General features: G+C 41.2%; 2 protein-coding genes across 14 annotated transcripts in view; one reads left to right on the top strand and one right to left on the bottom strand.

The window, feature by feature from the left end:
• PBLD (phenazine biosynthesis like protein domain containing) overlaps positions 1-10451 on the bottom strand; it is a 41492-nt gene extending 31041 nt beyond the window's left edge. The window contains exon 1 of one of the 6 annotated variants that reach the window (XM_019034801.2): positions 10266-10451. The gene's annotated coding sequence lies outside the window, so the exon portion shown is untranslated. The remainder of the gene's footprint in view (positions 1-10265) is intronic. The other 5 variants (XM_019034800.3, XM_055353656.2, XM_055353657.2 and 2 more) reach the window with 5 other exon arrangements.
• Positions 9546-20727, top strand: HNRNPH3 (heterogeneous nuclear ribonucleoprotein H3). 8 transcript variants are annotated; one of them, XM_004049497.3, is made up of 10 exons: positions 9546-9698; positions 14698-14832; positions 15353-15491; positions 16004-16188; positions 16642-16728; positions 16942-17057; positions 18708-18843; positions 19119-19214; positions 19293-19385; positions 19512-20727. In XM_004049497.3, the coding sequence occupies exons 2-10, from the start codon at positions 14721-14723 to the stop codon at positions 19586-19588; spliced, it is 1041 nt and encodes a 346-aa protein (XP_004049545.1). In that variant the 5' UTR covers positions 9546-9698; positions 14698-14720; the 3' UTR covers positions 19589-20727. The 8 variants fall into 8 exon arrangements, with proteins under 8 accessions (XP_004049545.1, XP_018890333.1, XP_004049546.1 ...); XM_019034788.3 differs by having other exon boundaries at positions 9546-9717; XM_004049498.3 differs by having other exon boundaries at positions 9554-9698; positions 16004-16143.
• Positions 20728-20783: the final 56 nt, after the last annotated feature.

The following is a 20783-nucleotide window of genomic DNA, read 5'->3' as shown; positions in this document are numbered from 1 at the left end:
AATTAAAAAAAAAAACAAAACAGGCATGGTGGCACACACCTGTAGTCCCAGCTAGTTGGGAGGCTAAGGCAGGAGGATTGCTTGAGCCTAGGAGATCGAGGCTGCAATAAGCCATGATTGTACCACTGCACTCCAGCCTGGGTGACACAGTGAGACCCTGTCTCAAAAAAAAAAAAAAGTAATGGACCAATGTAATTTCATAACTTGTGACAAATGTAGCATGGATACTACCATCAGTGTAAGATTTGTTTTGTTTTGTTTTTTGTTTTTGAGACAGGGCCTCACTCTGTTATCCAGGCTGGAGTGCAGCGGTACAATCATAGCTCACTGCAACCTTGAGAGGCTCAAGTGAGCCTCTCCATTAACTGGGACTACAGGCACACACCACCACATCTGGCTAACTTAAAAAAAAAATTCGTTAACAGAAATGAGATCTCACTATGTTGCTCAGTCTGGTCTCAAACTCCTGGTCTCAAGCAATCCTCCTTCCTTGGCCTCCCAAAGTGCTGGGATGACAGGTGTGAGTCACTGTGCCAGCCAAATATAAGATGTTAACAGAGGAAACTGAGTGAGCCATATATAGGAATTCTATGTAATATCTTTGCAACTTTTCTGTAAATCTACAACTATTCAAAAATCTAAAATTTTATTTTTTTAAATGATCTGAGGCCTGCCAATAGCCATGGGAGTGAGCTTTTAAGCAGATCCTACCCTAGTTGACCCTTGAGATAACTGAAGCTCCAGCTGACATTTTAATTATACCCTTATAAGAGACCCTCGGCTGGGCATGGTGGCTCACGCCTGTAATCCCAGCACTTTGGGAGGCCAAAGTGGGTGGATCACATGAAGTCAGGGGTTCAAGACCAGCTGGGCCAACATTGGGAAAACCCGTCTCTACTAAAAATACAAAAATTAGCCAGGCTTCGTGGAGCATACCTGTAATCCCAGCTACTCAGGAGGCTGAGGCTGGAGAACAGCTTGAACCCATGAGGCAGAGGTTGCAGGGAGGTGAGCGCACCACTGCACTCCAGCCTGAGGGACAGAGCGAGATTCCATCTCAAAAAAGAAGAAAAAGAGATCCTGGGCTAGAAGCATCCAGCTAAGCTGCCCCAAGATTTCTGATCCACAGAAATTGTGAAATAATAAAAGTTTGTTGTTTTAAGCTGTTAAGTTTTGGAGCAATTTGTTACACAGCAATAATAACTAATAGAGTATACTTCCTTTTATGTAGAATATTCAGAAGTATCCCCCACAAAAACACTGGGATAATTTGCATTCCATTTGTTTGACAGTTATATTCTTCACTGTAAATAATAAATTCTCATTCTAGTTTTTACAACAGATTCCACAGCAAATTTACTTAGCCTGAGGCCATCCCAAAAAACTTATTTTGAAGTATAAAAGCAAAATATATGTCAATGAATGCCAAATCTACATTCCTATCCAGATTAATTTCCTACTAGACACATTCACTTGGACAGTACATGGCATCTCAAAATCAACACACCCAATATTCCTGTATTTCCTATGTCAGTTAAAATTCTCAGCATCCAACCCTAAGCCAAAAATAATTCATCCTTGACTTCTTTTCACTCACCCATGCACAGCCTTTCTACTCAAGCACTAAACCCTGCTGATAAATAGCTCCTAATTTTTTTTTTTTTTTTTGAGATAGAGCTGGGACCACAGGTGTGCGCCACCATGCCTCGCTCTGTTGCCAGGCTGGAGTGCAGTGGCACGATCTGGGCTCACTGCAACCTCTGCCTCCCGGGTTCAAGCGATTCTCCTGCCTCAGCCTCTCAAGTAGCTGGGACTACAGGTGCGCGCCACCATGCCCCGCTAATTTTTGTATTTTTTGTAGAGATGGGGTTTCACTATGTTGGCCAGGATGGTCTCGATCTCTTGACCTCATGATCTGCCCACCTTGGCCTCCCAAAGTGCTGAGATTACAGGCGTGAGCCACTGTGCCCAGCCAAATATTTCTTAAAGAGAGCCTCCTGTATCTATCCCTAATACCATTGCTCTAGTTTAAGTATTCATCATCTCTACTGGTCCTTCTCCTAGTCTTCTCTCTTCTTACCCTCCCAATATCTACCCTCCACACTTTATTTATTTATTTATTTATTTATTTATTTATTTATTTAGAGACACGGTCTCACTCGCCCAGACTGGAGTGCGGTGGCACAATCTCAGCTCACCACAACCTCCGCCTCACAGGCTCAAATGATTCTCCTGCCTCAGCCTCCCAAGTAGCTGAGATTACAGGCATGTGCCACTATTGCCCGGCTAATTTTTGTATTTTTAGTACAGACAGGGTCTCACCATGTTGGCCAGGCTGGTCTTGAACTCCTGACCTCAAATGATCCACATGCCTTGGCCTCCCAAAGTGCTGGGATTACAGGCGTGAGCCATCATGCCCAGCCAACTCTCCACACTTTAATCAGAACTATCTAATTAAAACATTACATTGGGCTAGGTGCAGTTGCTCACGCCTGTAATCCCAGAACTTTGGGAGGCCGAGACAGGCAGATCACGAGGTCAGGAGTTCAAGACCAGCCTGGCCAACATGGTGAAACCCTGTTTCTACTGAAAATACAAAAAGTAGCCAGGTGCGGTGGCAGGCACCTGTAATCCCAGCGACTCGGGAGGCTGAGGCAGGAGAATTGCTTGAACCCGGGAGGCGGAAGTTGCAGTGAGCTGAGACTGTGCCACTGCACTCCAACCTGGGTGACAAAGCAAGACTCCGTCTCAGGGAAAACAACAAAACAAAACAAAAACCCACTACATTGGCCGGGAATGGCGGCTCATGCCTGTAATCCCAGCACTTTGTGTGGCCAAGAGAGGTGGATCACTTGAGGTGAGGAGTTTGAGACCAGCCTGGCCAACATGGTGAAACCCCGTGTCTACCTAAAAATACAAAAATTAGCCAGGCGTGGTGGTGTATGCCTGTAGTCCCAGCTACTCAGGAGGCTAAGGCAGGAGAATCACTTGAACCTGGGAGGCAAAGATTGCAATGAGCTGAGATCACGCCACTGCCCTCAAGCCTGGGAAACACAGTGAGACTGCATCTCAAAAACAATACAAAAAACCCAAAAGCACTACATTGATCGTCAATCTTAAAAGCCAGGCTCCATAGGGTAGCACACAAACTTCTCCAAGATCTGGTTCCTACCTACTTCCTTATTTTACAATGTTTCACCTGCTTAGAGTTTCCACTTCTGCCGTTATTTTGTACATCCATGCCTTGGAACTTACTGCCTCCTCAACTGTAAATGCCTTTCCTATTTTTCTTTGCCCCACTAAATTTTACTTATCCTCCAACACTTAACTCATGAGTTGTCTCCTTCAGAAAGCTTTCTCTGAAGCCCTAGACTGTGTGAATGGCCAGATTCTGTGCTCCCCAAACACCCTGTGCTTACCCTATTTTGTCACTTGCTATAGTTTAATGTAATTTATCTATGTAATGGAATGTATCTGTATGCTCTTGAAAGTCAGGGACAGGTTCACTTTATGAACTTGCATTTTTTTTTTTTAGCTCATCCAACATTATAGAATGTACTTGATTTTTCTGTTTTGTTTTGTTTTTGTTTTTTGAGATGGAGTCTTACTCTGTTGCCGAGGTTGGAGCACAGTGGCGCAATTTCGGCTCATTGCAACCTCCGCCTCCTGAGTAGCTGGGATTACAGGCATGCAGCATCATGCCCGGTTAATTATTTTTGTATTTTTAGTAGAGACGTGATCTCACCATGTTGCCCAGGCTGATCTTGAACTCCTGACCTCAAGTGATCGGCCAGCATCGGCCTACTAGAGTGCTGGGATTATAGGCATGAGCCACTGTGCCAAGCTGTACTTGTATTTTTTATGGATGGATGGAAACATATACTGACCTACTAGGAATTCAGTAATGCTCTCAAATCAATTTCCATTTATTAATAACAGCTGCATCTGCCTATATTGGAAAATCAGCAGCACATTACATCGGAAATATTATTTATTCTGCCCACAGAATAGTTCATATGAGTTACAGATTTCACTGGAATAATTTCCTGGCTCCCAATGTAGTTCTTAGGATACTGTACTTAATTTTAAAAATTCTATTAAATTCACTGCTATTAAATGAGTTCAGCAGGAATGAACCAGATTCATTAACAATGCTAGGACAAACACAAATAAATAAAACAGCATGGAACTAGAATTAACATTATTTCAATTACTAATCTCCACCCCCTATATAATAACCTAACAACCCATTTTAGAGATTAAGAAACTGAGGTGGCCGTGCACAGTGGCTCACGCCTGTAATCTCAGCACTTTGGGAGGCCGAGGCCAGTGGATCATGAGATCAGGAGATCGAGACCATCCTGGCCAACATGGTGAAACCCCATCTCTACCAAAAATACAAAAATTATCTGGGTGTGGTGGCACATGCCTGTAATCCCAGCTACTCGGGAGGCTGAGGCAAGAGAATTGCTTGAACCAGGGAGTCAAGGGTTGCAGTGAGCCGAGATCGCGCCACTGCACTCCAGTCTGGCGACAGAGCGAGACTCCACTACAAAACAACAACAACAACAACAACAACAAAACTGGGGTTCAGAAAAGTTAACTGGTTCAGAATCAATTCACTGGTAGCTGGTGTCAGAACTGGGACTCCCTGATTATGAAGTCAAGTCTAAGTTTTGCCATTTACTTTTTTGGTAAACTTTGAAACACTACTTTATCTCCTGGCTTTTTCATTTCTTGGTCCACGAAACAGTAACTTGGCAAGACTGCAGTGAAAATGAATGACTTAAAGTGTCCCTGCCCCCAGTGTGACCATCATTATTTTTTGCAGACTTAAAAACACAGGTATATGAATAATGAGATCTATATTTTTATCTACCACCAAGAAGCTTAAAATCTGGTTGGGGCTGGGTGCTCTGGCTCACGCCTGTAATCCCAGCATTTTGGGAGGCTGAGGCAGGTGGATCATGAGGTCAGGAGTTCAAGACCAGCCTGATCAACATGGTGAAACCCCGTCTCTACTAAAAATACAAAAATTAGCTGGGCGTGGTCATGCATGCCTGTAATCCCACTCAGGAGGCTGAGGCAGGAGAATCGCTTGAACCCAGGAGCCAGAGGTTGCAGGGAACAGAGATCATGCCACTGCACTCTAGCCTGGGCGACAAAGCAAGACTCCACCTCAAAAAAAAAAAAAAAAAAAATCACGTTGGGGGAAATGGTCTATTACTGTATTATCAATGCTGTATTTTCAAAGTTATTAATGTGCTTATGACACACTAAAAGCAGTATAATAATTTCATTTAAATAATTTAAGTAGCTATCTTTTTAAGCTGCTTTCCCTAGCCTTCACAGCAATTCACTGGAACAAAAAGAATGTTCAATTATTTTAATTATTTTCAAAAATTAAAGAAAGAATATGTTTAGGTGCTTTCTTCCTTTTGAGTTTTCATTTGTTTACTTAGTATAATTATTAAGATTGAACAGGCCTTTTGGTTGCCAGATTCACAAAGAACACTTAGGTGACTTAGAGAAACAAAAAAGTATCAAGAACATAAACTGTGTAATTCAGTCTTGTCTTGAGAAACAATGTTGAACCATAATAAAGGAGATCAGTGCTTTCTAAAGACAAGATACATAGGATGTAAACCAAAGAATAAGCATTTCACAGTCTTACACAAACTTAGTGTTTAAAAGGCATTAACTACCTTAATTAGATGAAATTTAGTGGATTTTGTTACATTTTTTAGATTATTTGCTTTTTATATAGGCAAAAGATTATGATAATCCAGTTTTTATGGTACTTTACAATGCCATTGGGGATATGTGAACAAATATCTTAACCAATTTTTCGTTAATGTGCCTTCCCTCCCTGCGAAGAGTGTAATCTCTTTCAATTTCTTTTTTTCTCTCAGGCTCTGCACGGAATTTTCCTCTCCTCTTCATCCTGATGGTGTAATACATGATCACGTGTTCGTTGTCTTGTTTTCCTCTGGGTCACATGGGTACTTCTATTTCCTTCTCCTTTTTCATCTTTTCTCTCATTATGGTCTCTAACAAGATCCTCTCCAGGGTCCCTCTGATCTCTATGCTAATAGGAAAGCACTGGAATGATGAAAAGGAAGACAAAGAGAAAAAAAAGTCCCAAAAGCAGCTGGCAGTCCTTGGTTTTAACCATCTCTATGGAAACAATTCCACACAGACAGGTCTGGAAACAATTCTGTAGGGATCACTGGAGCAGTGGTGAGCCAGTCTCACCAAGCCTTATTTACAGGATTCAACTTGCAAATGGGAATCGTTGACAAGACTTTTTTTTTTTTAAGAAAAGTAGTAAAATAGGAAGCCAAATAAAATGTACATTTATGACTATGTAGCAGTTTTGTTTGTTTGTTTGTTTTGAGACGGAGTCTTGTTCTGTCACCCAGGCTGGAGTGCAGTGGCACGATCTCGACTCACTGCAACCTCTGCCCCACCAGGTTCAAGCAATTCTTGTGCCTCAGCCTCCCAAGTGACTGAGATGACAGGCATGTGCCACCACGCCCAGCTAATTTTTATAGTTTTAGTAGAGACAGAGTTTCACTGTATTGGCCAGGTTGGCCTCAAACTCCTGACCTCATGTGATCCACCTGCCTCGGCCTCCCAAAATGCTGGGATTACAGGCGTGAGCCACCATACCCAGCCTATACAGTGTATTTTTTAACTCAAAACTTCCTACTGTAATAATAAAAAGGCAAAAGGAATGTGTAAACCAATTTCAAGTCCTTCCTGAGCATGCACACTGGCAGAGTGCCTGACCCAAAGAAATTATGGCAAGCAAGCAAGCAAGCAAGCAGCAGTTTGGTAGTGAAAAGTCAGTCATGTCATTAGAATGATTTTAAGATTGTGGCCCATAACCACACAAAATATGCGGAAGGAATGCCAAATTCAATTAGGCAGTAAAACAAATTGTTTGAATTCAAGCAAGGAGTGAAGGAGATTACAGAATTCCATCTGCCAAATCGGTTGAAAGACTGAAAGGATAGAAGTAGCCATGTAACTTGAACCCAGGAGGACCAAGGGAAGAACTCCATCAGAATTGTGGGAGCTTAGAGTCTTATTAATACAGCAATTTTTTTTTTTAAAAGGAGGGAGAGGGGTTGGGACTCACAGTGTCTTGGGACTCACAGTGTCAGTGATAATGGGACTATAAAGTTTCAGGCCTGTTCAAAAAGTCTCCAGCCAATAAGCTAGTAACCACAGGTCTCCTGAAATGGTAACTCCAGTGTTAATTAGGTGACATAACCTCAATTTTCCAAAAATGATGTCTGTTTCCTTAAGTTATAGATAAGTTATTTGTAACCTCACGAAGGTTCATAGTGTTTTAAGACCCCGGCCCTTGGGTAAAACCCTATGGGCTCCAATTCTAGCTCTACCACTCAACTGTGTGACCTTGGGCAACTATTTTCACTTCTCTAGGACTTAGGCACTTCATCTATAAAATGAAGATACTTATTTTTCAGGGTTGTAAGAGTACAGTGTGTAGCTTATGCTACACACTGTACTCCATTTGCTCTTTACAACCCTGAAAAATAAATATGAGCCATTGTTACTACAGCATCCTTGTTTGGTTTTCCATCTCTTTTAATGATGATAACACTGTCCTTTCTTCCTTCCACTGAGTATTTTTAGGGAGTGGGCCATTGGGGGTATGTGAGCACCATGACTTAGGGAATTCTTACTGCCCCACACTCGTCTTAAGCAGGTTTGAGGATGAATTAAAGCTTTAAAATGAAGTTTCCATTAAATGAAGGTAATGGAAACTTACCTGTCTCCATCCTACACACTGCAGATCTCATGGGAGAAAAAATTATACATCCTCCTGCATTGCTAACACCTCTCACCCTACCCCCAACAGGCTTCCCAATGTCTGTACCACAAAGTTGAAAGTCTTTGGGCCGGACATTGAAGATTGTCTACAATCTAGCTTCATCCACATTTCTAACATTACCCCATCTTCCTGACACCCCACGTATGTTCCTACCTTTGTACTTGAACTTGCACTGATTTTTTTGGCCGGGGGGAAAGGGAGGTGGGACGGAGTCTCGCTCTGTCGCCCAGGCTGGAGTGCGGTGGCGCGATCTGGGTTCAACGCAAGCTCTGCCTCCCGGGTCCACGCCATTCTCCTGCCTCAGCCTCCTGAGTAGCTGAGACTACAGGGGCCCGCCACCACGCCCGGCGTGTGTGTGTGTGTGTGTGTGTGTATTTTTAGTAGAGACAGGGTTTCACCGTGTTAGCCAGGATGAACTTGCACTGATCTCTTTACCAGGCTTCCCCTTAACCCTCTGCGCAGAAATTCGGGGTTTTTCTTTGTGTTTGAGACAAGAGTCTCGCTCGGTCTCCCAGACTGGAGTGCACTGGCGCAATCACGGCTCACTGCAGCCTCAACTTCCAGGGCACAAGCCATCCTTTTGCCCAGCCTCCTGAGTAGCTGGGACTACTCGGGAGTCCCATCTACTCCCGTGCGCTGCCATCACGCCCAGCTAATCTTTGTATTTTTTGTAGAGACAGCACCTCACTATGTTGCCCAGGCTGGTCTCCAACTCTTAGCGCTCAAGCGATCCTCCCCCTCGGCCTCTCAAAGGCGTAAGCCACCGCGGCCAGCCTTTTTTGGAACTTAAAAAAAAGGCCATAATGTGTCATTAGGAACCTTGGTGACATGACAGCAAAACCAAAATGTACTTATTTATTAGGTGTCACTTGGAAGCGCAATTTTCAACAACGCAAAACTATAAAAAACAACCCAACGTCGGCCTCCACAGGCTAATCAGTCTCCGAGGCACTGACGGCGGGAGAGATGAAAACGCGAAGGCCAGAGGAGAAAAAGAGGAAGGATTTGCAGAGAGAACGGTAACGTGGTGGACAAGAATACACCCAAGAAACCCGGATCCCGCGCGGCACATTGGGACGAAGCGCGCTGGCGGGCGGCCAGCAACTGCAGGCCAGGGGAAGGAGGCGGACACCCAGCCCGAGAGCCGAAATCGGTCCCGGTGGAAGCTTTCATCTTCGCGGCCCAGAAACACTCCTATTTTTCACCGCACAATGCAAACATGGTGGACCAGAAAATCCGCCCCGCGTCTGCCGGTCGAACCACGTGGGGCCCTTTCCGCGCCGTTGATGCCTAGCCAGGGCGGGGCCCTCACAGAATTTGTTCACGGTGGGGGCAGATCACCGGAGAACTTCTCCAGAGCGCTAAGGCACGGTCCCTTCTACACACTGGCAGAACTGCGATTGCCATCGCCCCGAGGCGGCAGAATGGTACGCTCTGAAAACTGGATGGTTCTAACGTAAGCAAGAAAAACGGTGCGCGCAGCAGCTCTTTAACTGGAACAGCCTCTGCTCTGTCTACCTCGCCCCCAACAGCTGCGCAACCCACCACCGCGCAGGCGCGCTGCGTGCCGCCAGCGCCAGGCGAACCCGACTTTCCCGTCTCGCGAGAGTGGGGCCGGCCGCCTTCGCAGTTCTCGCTCCGCCCCCCACTTCTTGCTCGTTCCCTCCCATCCCCCCAGGCCAGTAGCTGTGCTGCGCAGCTCCCTAAGCGGTTGTCACCGCTGGAGACGGTTGGGAGAACCGTTGTGGCGAGCGCTACACGAGGCAAACGACTTCTCCCTTCTCTGAACTGGACCCCGCGAGCACCAGAGTCGGCGTAACTATCGCCTGACAGGGTATCTGAAGTAAAAGGGGGTAGGTTGGGCTGGTGGTTTCGAGAGCGGAGTCGGGAGAAGGACGAAAGGCCGGGAGGGGCTGGGTTGGGGGGTAGTGGGGTGGTCGCCGCTCGGAGGCCGCCGCTTGGAAGCGGCGGGGCTGCGCCTCCCCGACCATCTCCCACTTCAAGGAGGGCGGCTTGCCGATGGGAGGACTTGCTCAGGTGGAATTCAGTGGACGACGCCGTGGCCCGAAGTAGGGGACATCCAGCATTTCCCCCTTTCCCTGCTGGCTTGGCCTCCGCCATTTTGGGTACAGTGGCGCGGCCACCTCGGCTTCCCGCCCTTCCCCGCTCTTTTTACTTTTTTGTTCCCCAGCTTCCGAAAACTGATCTAGAAGGCCAGGGGAGGGGGTGGTCAAAGCTCCCTGGAAGGGATGAGGGTGGGTAGTGAAGCGAGCAGGGAAAGGCCGGGCAGTTGGGTGGAGGGAGGATCGGGGTTGCCGGGCGCCCTCCCAATGGAAATGGCGCCGGATGGGCCTGGCCTCCCACCGCGGCCTCCCTTCCTCCGCAGTCTCGGCAGGGCTACCTGGGCTGACGGGACTGCGAGTGACTTCTGACGCAGATTCCCAAGATGAGAGAGGCTGGAGCTGGGGGAGGAAAGCCAATGGCGACGAAGGTGCTCAACTCCCAAATCCAGGACAAAGGAGGCAGACGGCCTCCTTTGTAATTCTGCCGCCCGGTGGCGAAGGGTTTTAAGCCAGGCTTGGCTGCTGGCGGGAGGGGGAAGGGGCGTACTCTCCCTAGCTCTCTGGTCTCTAGGGCAGCTAGATAAACGGAAAGTCTCCTGGGAGGAATAAAGGACGCTTAGCCGGCCCTTATATTCCAGATTTGGAACTTCGAAAAGAGTACGTACTGATTTTCCAAAGGGTTTTTTTTTTTTCATGTTTAAACGTTAATAAGGACTTCGGGGATGATTTTGTGAGCAGAAAAGTGGGTGATTTATCAAATAGGAATGTGAGATGGGCATGTTTCAAGTAGGTCGTCTGGGCCCAGTGAACTATAATTGCTGCTTTTTGAACTTTGGGGGTGGGGGTGGGGGTGGGTGATGTAGCAATTGTTTTGCGTAGTTTGGCGTATATATGTTAGAATTTGTTTTTAAGTTTTACTTTTGGGAAACAGTTAAAACAACCCAGTGATGGTAGATGTGTGTGTATTGAAATTGAGCTTTCGATGTTAAATCTTCCAAGAGTTGTATTTTGTGCAGTTTTTTTTTCGATGGCATTAAGGCTCTAGAAGTAAAATACTTCAAAATACGGTTATGGTTTATTTTCTTTTAGTAGCTAGGCATGTTTTTTCTTTAGTGTAGGAGTATAGTACACTGTAATCGTATTTTAAACAAGGGAATAAGCCTACTAAACAGAAAAACAAATTGTAAACCCAGTCACGTGGTGGTGGTGTGATTCGGATGAGAGTTTTGAGAACTGGATCCGTAATTTTCATTGAAGACAGTACAAAAGGGACGAGAAAGGCCTGAGAGTAAGAATTTCTGATAATTCATGTAAAACTTTATAAGAATATTGTTACCTACTTTTCCAGCTCTAAAAACAAACAAAAACTTACTATTGTTGAAGATGTTCAGTGATGCTTTCTCAAGATTGCCAAGGAAAAGTTTACGAAAATCTTACCTTGAAACAGTAGGTTTGAGTGACCCTTTGAAGAGATAGTCCAGACTGTCCTGTAAAGTTATATATGATATAACAAATAGCTTTACTAATTGGATTGGACTACATACCTTTTTTCTGTCCTCTTTTCATTTGTGCCGTTATCTGGAAATCCATCTAATTGCCTTTTTAAAATAATGTTATCTTTGATTTCCTTGTTTTGGTAAACAACTGACTGAACTGCAGTAGATAAAAACCTGGTTCTAGTGAACTAAAGATTTAGAGACCTTACCTCCTTAAGCTATTAGGGGTGTGTCTAGTTTTTTTGTTTTTGTAAAGAGCAAGCCCATTGGGAAGGAATGATGTAAATTTTCTGTTAAACTTAAATCATCAGCACTTTTTCCAAAAAATAAAATTCATTCTCATTTCTTGACCACTGGGCTACCATTTAGAAAGCTATTTATTGATGCGTAAAATCCTTTATGTATTACTTCAGAAGATAGGCTATGCCTCCGTGTTAAGAGGATTCTCTATTTCATTTGTTCTTTAGTGGATTTTTTTTCTTTAACGACTTTGGTATATAATTCACATACCGTAAACTTCACCAATTTTAAATGTACAGTTTAGTGGATTTTAGTACATTCATTCACAGCGTTGTGTGACCGTCACTACAATTTAATTTTAGAACATTTTTGTCACTCCAAAAAGATATCCATACCCTTTACTGGTCATTCCCATTGCTGGCATCCTCCCTCCCCTCAAGCCTCAGACAATCATGAATACAAATGGAATCATGCAATATGTAGTCTTTTGTGACCGGCTTGTTTCACTTGGTGTAATGTTTAGAAAATTATACTTAAAGTCTCATAAAACTTGACCAAAGCTATTCTCATGTTTTAACTGTGGTATCTTTTATTGGTACTAGCACCTAGAATTCTTAAAGCAGAGTAGTGATTAGCCATGACATTGTTGCAAAGAAAGGTTGAGGTGGATTATCCTGAATAATTAGTAAACTGTTTTAAGTAGTTTCTGACAGCTTTATTAGAGCAGATTGCTTCTTCCTGTGCCCTTAGAGTTTTTCTTGTTTTTGTTTTGTAGGTAGGATTTTTAGTTTTGAAGGGGTTGGTAGAGTGAGGCTGTTTTTATTGTATGTGCTTTGCATACACGGTCACCCTATAAAATAGATTAAGTGTTCCGAGTTTGGTTGGGTTTTCCGCAATTAAAAATTGTGTTAACAGTTTAGTGTTTCTTACAGATAACACTGATAACACTTTTTTGTTTTCATTGGGTCTTATCATTGGTACAGACTGATCCAAAAATCCAGTTGGCTTGCTGGTATTTTTTTCCTGTGAATTGCTAAGATTTATGGGTAAATTAATTTTTCTTTTTATTATATATATTTTTTTAAGCATTTGCTCCTTAAATGCAAATCGTACCACTAAGATCCTCTCACAACAGATTAAGGTCGAATTTGCAGAGTTCTTCAATTTTTCATGAAGCAGTGAGGGTAGATCTGTACCACTTTTTCCGTTCTGTGTAAATCACCGTTTATGGGAAACACTTGTTTTTTAGGTTGGTGCTATTAAAAAAAATAAATAAATAAAACGGTAGGCATTTTCAAAACATCTCTGAACTTTTTTTTTTTTCCAAACTGGGTTGGGGCCTCCTCCTCTCAGAGCTACTCTTTAGAATAGTATTAAACTTTTAAAAGCCTTTGCTGGCTTTGGGAAATAAAATTTTTAATAATTCTCAGTTCTTTTCAAGGCTTGAATTGTTTTCTGTCCTTCAAGGTTCACATATTTTGTATATGGTATAGCTCACTGGCTTTTGCAGAGCCCCTTAAAATCCAGTAACAATTGCCATTAGTAAATGCTTACCATGAGGCAGACCAAGCACTTGAATAGTCCAGTAAGGTACAGGTACAACTGCTATAGTTTACAATTGAAGAGGCTCAGAGGTAAAGTGGTTCAGGTAGCCAGTGAGTGGCAGAGTAGGGATTCAGACCCAGAACATTCATAATATTTATTTGTGTGCATAACAACTAGTTGTAATGTCAGTTAAAAGTTTATATTCCCATTTTGGTTTTCTATGTCTAGAGTGGCACCTAGGGCTGAAGGTGATTGACACTAGAGGCACTTAACCACTTCCAGAGAATTTCTACATTAGCTTATTTTAAGTGCATGAATTCTAGGGAAAAATATTTTACCCTTTGCAGATGCCACCCCTAAGAGTTGCACCAACAAATAGATGACATGAAATTAAGCATTAGTGAATGCTGTTGATATGAAATATGAACTTCAAACATAAAGGAGTCAAATGAACAAATTTTTGTTTACAGGGGAGGAGGTGGTGAGGGAAAGGTTTGAAATACTCAGGTGAGTAGGATTCCTACAGCTGCATAATGAGATTTGTAAGGTTCTGGTAAGTTTCTGCAGCTGAAGGACTTCTGCATTCACCTCTTTTGTAAATATTACGGAATTTTAAAAGGAAGGATGGTTGCCTCTGGGGAAGGGAACTGGGAACTGAGGTTATTTTGGAGGGGAAGGGGGGCTTCTAGATGTACCTTTTATGCTTTATTAAAAAGTATATTACCTATTAAAGTTTGTTTAAATCTATTTGATTAAAAATTTGAGTAAACTGGTTTCTAAACACTGTCTCCAGTGGCTTCAAAAACACAGGTACTGTTGGAAGGCATTCACTTTTGAGTGGCATTTGACCTCAGTTTTAATCTGATTAATTCAGTCATTTTATAATCTTGCTCTTGGTGAGTTTAAACTAGATTTGGCTAAAATAGAGGTGGGAGTGTTGGCCCTTCAAAGACAGTTTGATGTGTTCAAAATTGTAGTGCATTTAAAAGGGTTAGACTTCCGTGATATTTTTCCAACGTCAATCAGTACTTATTGCATTTTTTTACTTAGGCTCTTGATGTTAGTGGATACTGGTATTATATGCAACTTCTGAATAAGTTTTAAAGAATTTGAATAATCAGTTGAATAAAAACCTGAAAAGTGGTGAATGAAAATTTGAGAGATAAGGAAAGGCTAGAGTTGGCATTCAGGGGACACAAATAGTTTGAAGACTCTGGTGGTAGAATTATGCAAGTTTTCTTAAAATTAGGCAATATATAATATTGATACTACGAAATTCAGTACTTTTCCGTAGGAGGGGTCAGGTCTCATTGTCTTTTCCGTACCCCAAAATATGAAAGGTGGTCTACAATTTTGTCGTGGCGTTGTCACAGCAGTTGTCCCCATGTTACATTTCCTCTTGTGGCACCTCTGAGAGGTGTTTCTTCATTACCTCTTGACAAGAGTATATTTTGATTGACTGCTCTATGTGCTTGTTTATTTTTTATAGCATTTAAATCAAACGGTATTGAGATGGATTGGGTTATGAAACATAATGGTCCAAATGACGCTAGTGATGGGACAGTACGACTTCGTGGACTACCATTTGGTTGCAGCAAAGAGGAAATAGTTCAGTTCTTTCAAGGTACCTCTAGTATTAGTCAAAGTTTAGTAGTATTGTAATTTTATATTTGTATTGTTTTACTGTTTTTAATTTGTAAAACCATTTGATTTTGGGACTTTTAAGTTTAACTATGATAGTCTTGGTTAATGTATTAAAATAATATGCTCCAGTTAATATTCAATACAGAATGTGTAGAATATGTAAAACCTAATTAATGTGCAGTAACATATTTGAGAATTGTGATGAACCGTGAATTAGTATATGGAGCATATATTTGATTTTGTAGCCTTTTTTCATGTAATATAGGTGGGCTTTTAGAGTGTGTGTAATTCCACAGTGTTTTTACACTGGTCGCAAAAAATTTATTTAATCCAGTAATATTTGAAAAAATCTTTCATTTGTATTATGGGGTGATGGGAAACTAAGCTTTTTTGTTTTGTTTTGTTTTGTTTAGACTTGTTTTAAATATTTGATTCAGATGGGAATGTTTCAGCCTTTAACACTGTTCCCCTTGATGGGGTTATTTGTCCTTGGGTTAAAGGGTTGGAAATCGTGCCAAATGGGATAACATTGACGATGGACTACCAGGGGAGAAGCACAGGGGAGGCCTTCGTGCAGTTTGCTTCAAAGGAGATAGCAGAAAATGCTCTGGGGAAACACAAGGAAAGAATAGGGCACAGGTGGGGATGGAGAGTTTGGGATGGTGTTAAATTTTTATTTTTGGGGGTTGTGGGTCACTATTGCTTAAATGGGGGGGTAGCCATAACATTTTTCTGGGGTAGTTTAAAAGAATTGATAATTATCTAAATTTAACTTGGAAACTACAGATTTGGGTGGGGAATTAATGCTAATAGTTAAATTAAAATTAGATTGTTTCCATTTCTCTGTAGGATGTTGTTGATAAATGCTTTTGTATAATCACCTATTTCCTTTAAAACACCTATTATGTACTAAAAGAGACAAAGTAAAAATATATTTATACTTTATGAATTGTTTTCCGTGACTAATTTCTTTGTAAAACTTAAATATTTAATTAAGTTTGTAGGTTTAAACTGTTAACTTACGGTGTATTTAGGCAATTTAAATTGGGTTATGTATCTAGATATAGAAAAACTTACTGCATTTTGCCCAGTATCTAATTTATACTAATACATTTATGCTGAAACCTGTACCTTAAAACATTTTTAAATAGGTATATTGAGATCTTCAGAAGTAGCAGGAGTGAAATCAAAGGATTTTATGATCCACCAAGAAGATTGCTGGGACAGCGACCGGGACCATATGATAGACCAATAGGAGGAAGAGGGGGTTATTATGGAGCTGGGCGTGGAAGTATGTATGACAGAATGCGACGAGGAGGTGATGGATATGATGGTGGTATGTGTATCTAATGAACAAAGGTTCTGTTGTCATTTTCTTAATGTTCCTGACACTTTGTCAAGAAATACAGAAATGGCAGTAATTTCAGTACCTATTAGGTTTTAAAACCTGTTCATGAAAATACGGATTCCCATGGCTAGCTGTGGGACTTGACTGATGCACATATTGGCACCTAGAAAACTTAACACAGAAATTAAAATTAAGATGTTGGCATATTTTGACCTTTTTTTGCCTAAGGATGAAATTTAATTTACATGTCGGAACTTAATTAACTTTCTGAGATTTTAAATTTCCATCACGTTGACTGCTTTTTTCATAGGTTTTAAGTTGGGAATTGCAAACTTGCAATCAAGTTACACAGACTGTTACCACAAAATGTTTTTGTAAACTAAATTATAAAATTTATCTCTGGAAAGTGTGTAGTCATGTATTTCTCCTTAAATTACACAGGTTATGGAGGTTTTGATGACTATGGTGGCTATAATAATTACGGCTATGGGAATGATGGCTTTGATGACAGAATGAGAGATGGAAGAGGTAAAATAAATATTAAAGACATTTTTATTCATAGGTAAATTTTAGTATTTGCTTTGCAAGCTCTTAGTGGTAATATAGGAAACTTGTATAAAGTTAATTCAGACAAATTTCAGTGCATTCCTATATAGAGCTTTATACCTTGTATAGTATGTATGTATACTTCCCTACTTGTATCTGTAATAGTTTATAATCTTGGCAAATTGTGTTTTCCAGGTATGGGAGGACATGGCTATGGTGGAGCTGGTGATGCAAGTTCAGGTTTTCATGGTGGTCATTTCGTACATATGAGAGGGTTGCCTTTTCGTGCAACTGAAAATGACATTGCTAATGTGAGTAATTTTTAATAACTATTAGTGGTTTTATACTTATCCTGGTGTCTAAATCTTTAAGCATTCTTAATGTTCTCATGTTTATAGCTTAATACCAAAATCCCTTGAATATAAAAACAGATCTACCTTTAATTCTTTTTTTGAGATGGAGTCTTGCTCTGTCCCCCAGGCTGAGTGCAGTGGTGTGATCTCGGCTCACTGCAAGCTCTGCCTCCCAGGTTCACGCCATTGTCCTGCCTCAGCCTCCCGAGTAGCTGGAACTATAGGTGCCCGCCACCACGCCTGGCTAATTAGATCTACCTTTAATTCTAATCACTGATGGATATTTTTGTATCCATTGTGTGTTAACCTACATAGGATTCAAGCAAGTAAAAAGCTACATTCGTGAAGTCCAGTTAAGAGTATAATGAAAGACTGATCAGCATAGAATGGTGATGACTATACCATTTTGTGCTGCTGTCTTTTGTTGTACCGTTCTTTGTTTTGTTTTTTGGGTTTTTTGTTTTGTTTTCTTTTTTGAGACAGAGTCTTGCTCTGTCGCCCAGGCTAGAGTGCAGTGGCGCGATCTCGGCTCACTGCAACCTCCACCTCCCGGGTTCAAGTTATTCTTCTGCCTCAGCCTCCTGAATAGCTGGGATTACAGGGGCACACCCCACCACTCCTGGCTAATTTTTTGTATTTTTAGTAGAGATGGGGTTTCACCATGTTGATCGGGCTGGTCCTGACCTCATGATCCGCCTGCCCTGGCCTCCCAAAGTGCTGGGATTACAGGCGTGAGCCACTGCGCCTGGCCTGTATTAGGGTTTGAAAGAGTGAATATATAAATATTAGTGATTTGGTTTGGCTTTCTAGGCTAGATAGTGATTAGAAACTGAGGAGTTGGAAATAACAGGAATAGATGCTGCTGTTGTCGCTGATGTGAAACTGGTTGGTTTCAGATTTGTTAGGAGGTCAGCAAACTTCAGTCCATGGGCTAAATCCGGTCACACCATTCCTCTGCCTGTTGAGTGGTTACATTAGAGACCCAATGGCCATTCAAGCCAAAAGTACTGACTCTCTGGCTTTAAAAGCAATGGTGTGCTCTAGATCTTACTGGGAAATCAACTGGCCTGAGTTCCAAGTGCTTTTAATGATAGTTTAAAACCTGGCTAACTTGTGATTAGAACCAAATGATATCTTTTGGGGAACAATTTCATATAGTCTTAAATAGTTGGCTTTATTCAAACTGCATAGTTCCAAATCATGATATCCCCTATTTCTCTGTGTGTGTGTGTGTGTGTATTTTTTTTTTTTTTTTTTTTTGACAGTCTCCCACTCTTGTCTCTCTGAGGCTGGAGTGCAGTGGCGTGATCTCTGCTTATGCAGCCTCCACCTCCTGCATTCAAGCGATTCTCTGTCTCAGCCTTCTGAGTAGCTGGGATTACAGGCGTGAGCCACTGCGCCCTGCCTGTCTGCTTATTTTAAAAGCAGTAAATTCTTTACATTATCCCTAAGTGTATACTCTGATATTCACAGAACCTCTGTAGTTGACTAAGTTATTAGTCTGACAGGGCAGTGGAAGGGTTTGTTTTAATTGATGAGGAAAAATCAAGGTATGTGGTAATTTAATATTCTCAATAGAAAAGTAAATAAGTGTTTCCTTTTATTTAGTTCTTCTCACCACTAAATCCAATACGAGTTCATATTGATATTGGAGCTGATGGCAGAGCCACAGGAGAAGCAGATGTAGAGTTTGTGACACATGAAGATGCAGTAGCTGCCATGTCTAAAGATAAAAATAACATGCGTAAGTGGTGTCTTTGGCACGCTATCTTATTTCCTAAACGTGAATTTATAAAATAAGAGGCTCTAAGATCTGTAGGCAACGCTTGGCCGTTGTTGGGATTTAAAACCATTTGACCTCTATAATGGCTTTCTGTGGGCTTTATATATCGCTGTACTAGTAATTAATAAGCATACTTTGTTTAATATTACTTAATTGATCTTTTTCACAAAGCTTGTATTGATGAATTTGATCCATCATTCCTTTCTCCCCTGTTACTCTTTGTTTTTTTCTTAAAGAACATCGATATATTGAACTCTTCTTGAATTCTACTCCTGGAGGCGGCTCTGGCATGGGAGGTTCTGGAATGGGAGGCTACGGAAGAGATGGAATGGGTATGTAAAGTTTTTAAAATACACAGGGTTAGCTGCTTATCGATGAGTCTCAATTTTTTTTCTTTTTTCTTTTTAAAGATAATCAGGGAGGCTATGGATCAGTTGGAAGAATGGGAATGGGGAACAATTACAGTGGAGGATATGGTACTCCTGATGGTTTGGGTGGTTATGGTAAGTATCTCTAGTTCAGTTTGTGTTAGTCTGCATATGTAGTGCAAACTTTAAAGTGCAGGTATTACTTTTATTATTTTATGCAGATATCTCCTGCTGAGTGATTCTTAATATCTTTTTCTTAAGGCCGTGGTGGTGGAGGCAGTGGAGGTTACTATGGGCAAGGCGGCATGAGTGGAGGTGGATGGCGTGGGATGTACTGAAAGCAAAAACACCAACATACAAGTCTTGACAACAGCATCTGGTCTACTAGACTTTCTTACAGATTTAATTTCTTTTGTATTTTAAGAACTTTATAATGACTGAAGGAATGTGTTTTCAAAATATTATTTGGTAAAGCAACAGATCGTGATGGGAAAATGTTTTCTGTAGGTTTATTTGTTGCATACTTTGACTTAAAAATAAATTTTTATATTCAAACCACTGATGTTGATACTTTTTATATACTAGTTACTCCTAAAGATGTGCTGCCTTCATAAGATTTGGGTTGATGTATTTTACTATTAGTTCTACAAGAAGTAGTGTGGTGTAATTTTAGAGGATAATGGTTCACCTCTGCGTAAACTGCAAGTCTTAAGCAGACATCTGGAATAGAGCTTGACAAATAATTAGTGTAACTTTTTTCTTTAGTTCCTCCTGGACAACACTGTAAATATAAAGCCTAAAGATGAAGTGGCTTCAGGAGTATAAATTCAGCTAATTATTTCTATATTATTATTTTTCAAATATCATTTATCAGGCATAGCTCTGAAACATTGATGATCTAAGAGGTATTGATTTCTGAATATTCATAATTGTGTTACCTGGGTATGAGAGTGTTGGAAGCTGAATTCTAGCCCTAGATTTTGGAGTAAAATCCCTTCAGCACTTGACCGAAATACCAAAAATGTCTCCAAAAAATTGACAGTTGCAGGTTATCGCAAGATGTCTTAGAGTAGGGTTAAGGTTCTCAGTGACACAAGAATTCAGTATTAAGTACATAGGTATTTACTATGGAGTATAATTCTCACAATTGTATTTTCAGTTTTCTGCCCAATAGAGTTTAAATAACTGTATAAATGATGACTTTAAAAAAATGTAAGCAACAAGTCCATGTCATAGTCAATAAAAACAATCCTGCAGTTGGGTTTTGTATCTGATATCTGCTTGGAGTTTTAGTTTAAAGAATCTATATGTAGCAAGGAAAAGGTGCTTTTTAATTTTAATCCCTTTGATCAATATGGCTTTTTTCCAAATTGGCTAATGAATCAAAGTGAAACCTGTTGATGTGAATTCAGTTATTGAACTTGTTACTTGTTTTTGCCAGAAATGTTATTAATAAATGTCAATGTGGGAGATAATAGTATGGCGTCTGTCCTAGAATGCTTTGTGTCAGTTACTAATTCTAAAATCAAATTG

This window comes from Gorilla gorilla, chromosome 8 (assembly GCF_029281585.2).
Source record: "Gorilla gorilla gorilla isolate KB3781 chromosome 8, NHGRI_mGorGor1-v2.1_pri, whole genome shotgun sequence".
Taxonomy (NCBI): Eukaryota; Metazoa; Chordata; class Mammalia; order Primates; family Hominidae; genus Gorilla; species Gorilla gorilla.
Note: the sequence above shows the minus strand (reverse complement) of the source record. Positions and strands in the feature narration are given on the sequence as shown.

What these genes read in the sequence shown, in the direction of transcription:
- HNRNPH3 (XM_004049497.3), top strand. Translation starts at nt 14,721, where the DNA reads ATGGATTGGGTTATGAAACATAATGGTCCAAATGACGCTAGTGATGGG. An exon ending in TAAAGATAAAAATAACATGC is followed by an intron (nt 18,844 to 19,118) that starts GTAAGTGGTGTC and finishes TTTTTCTTAAAG; the next exon opens with AACATCGATATATTGAACTC. An exon ending in TGATGGTTTGGGTGGTTATG is followed by an intron (nt 19,386 to 19,511) that starts GTAAGTATCTCT and finishes CTTTTTCTTAAG; the next exon opens with GCCGTGGTGGTGGAGGCAGT.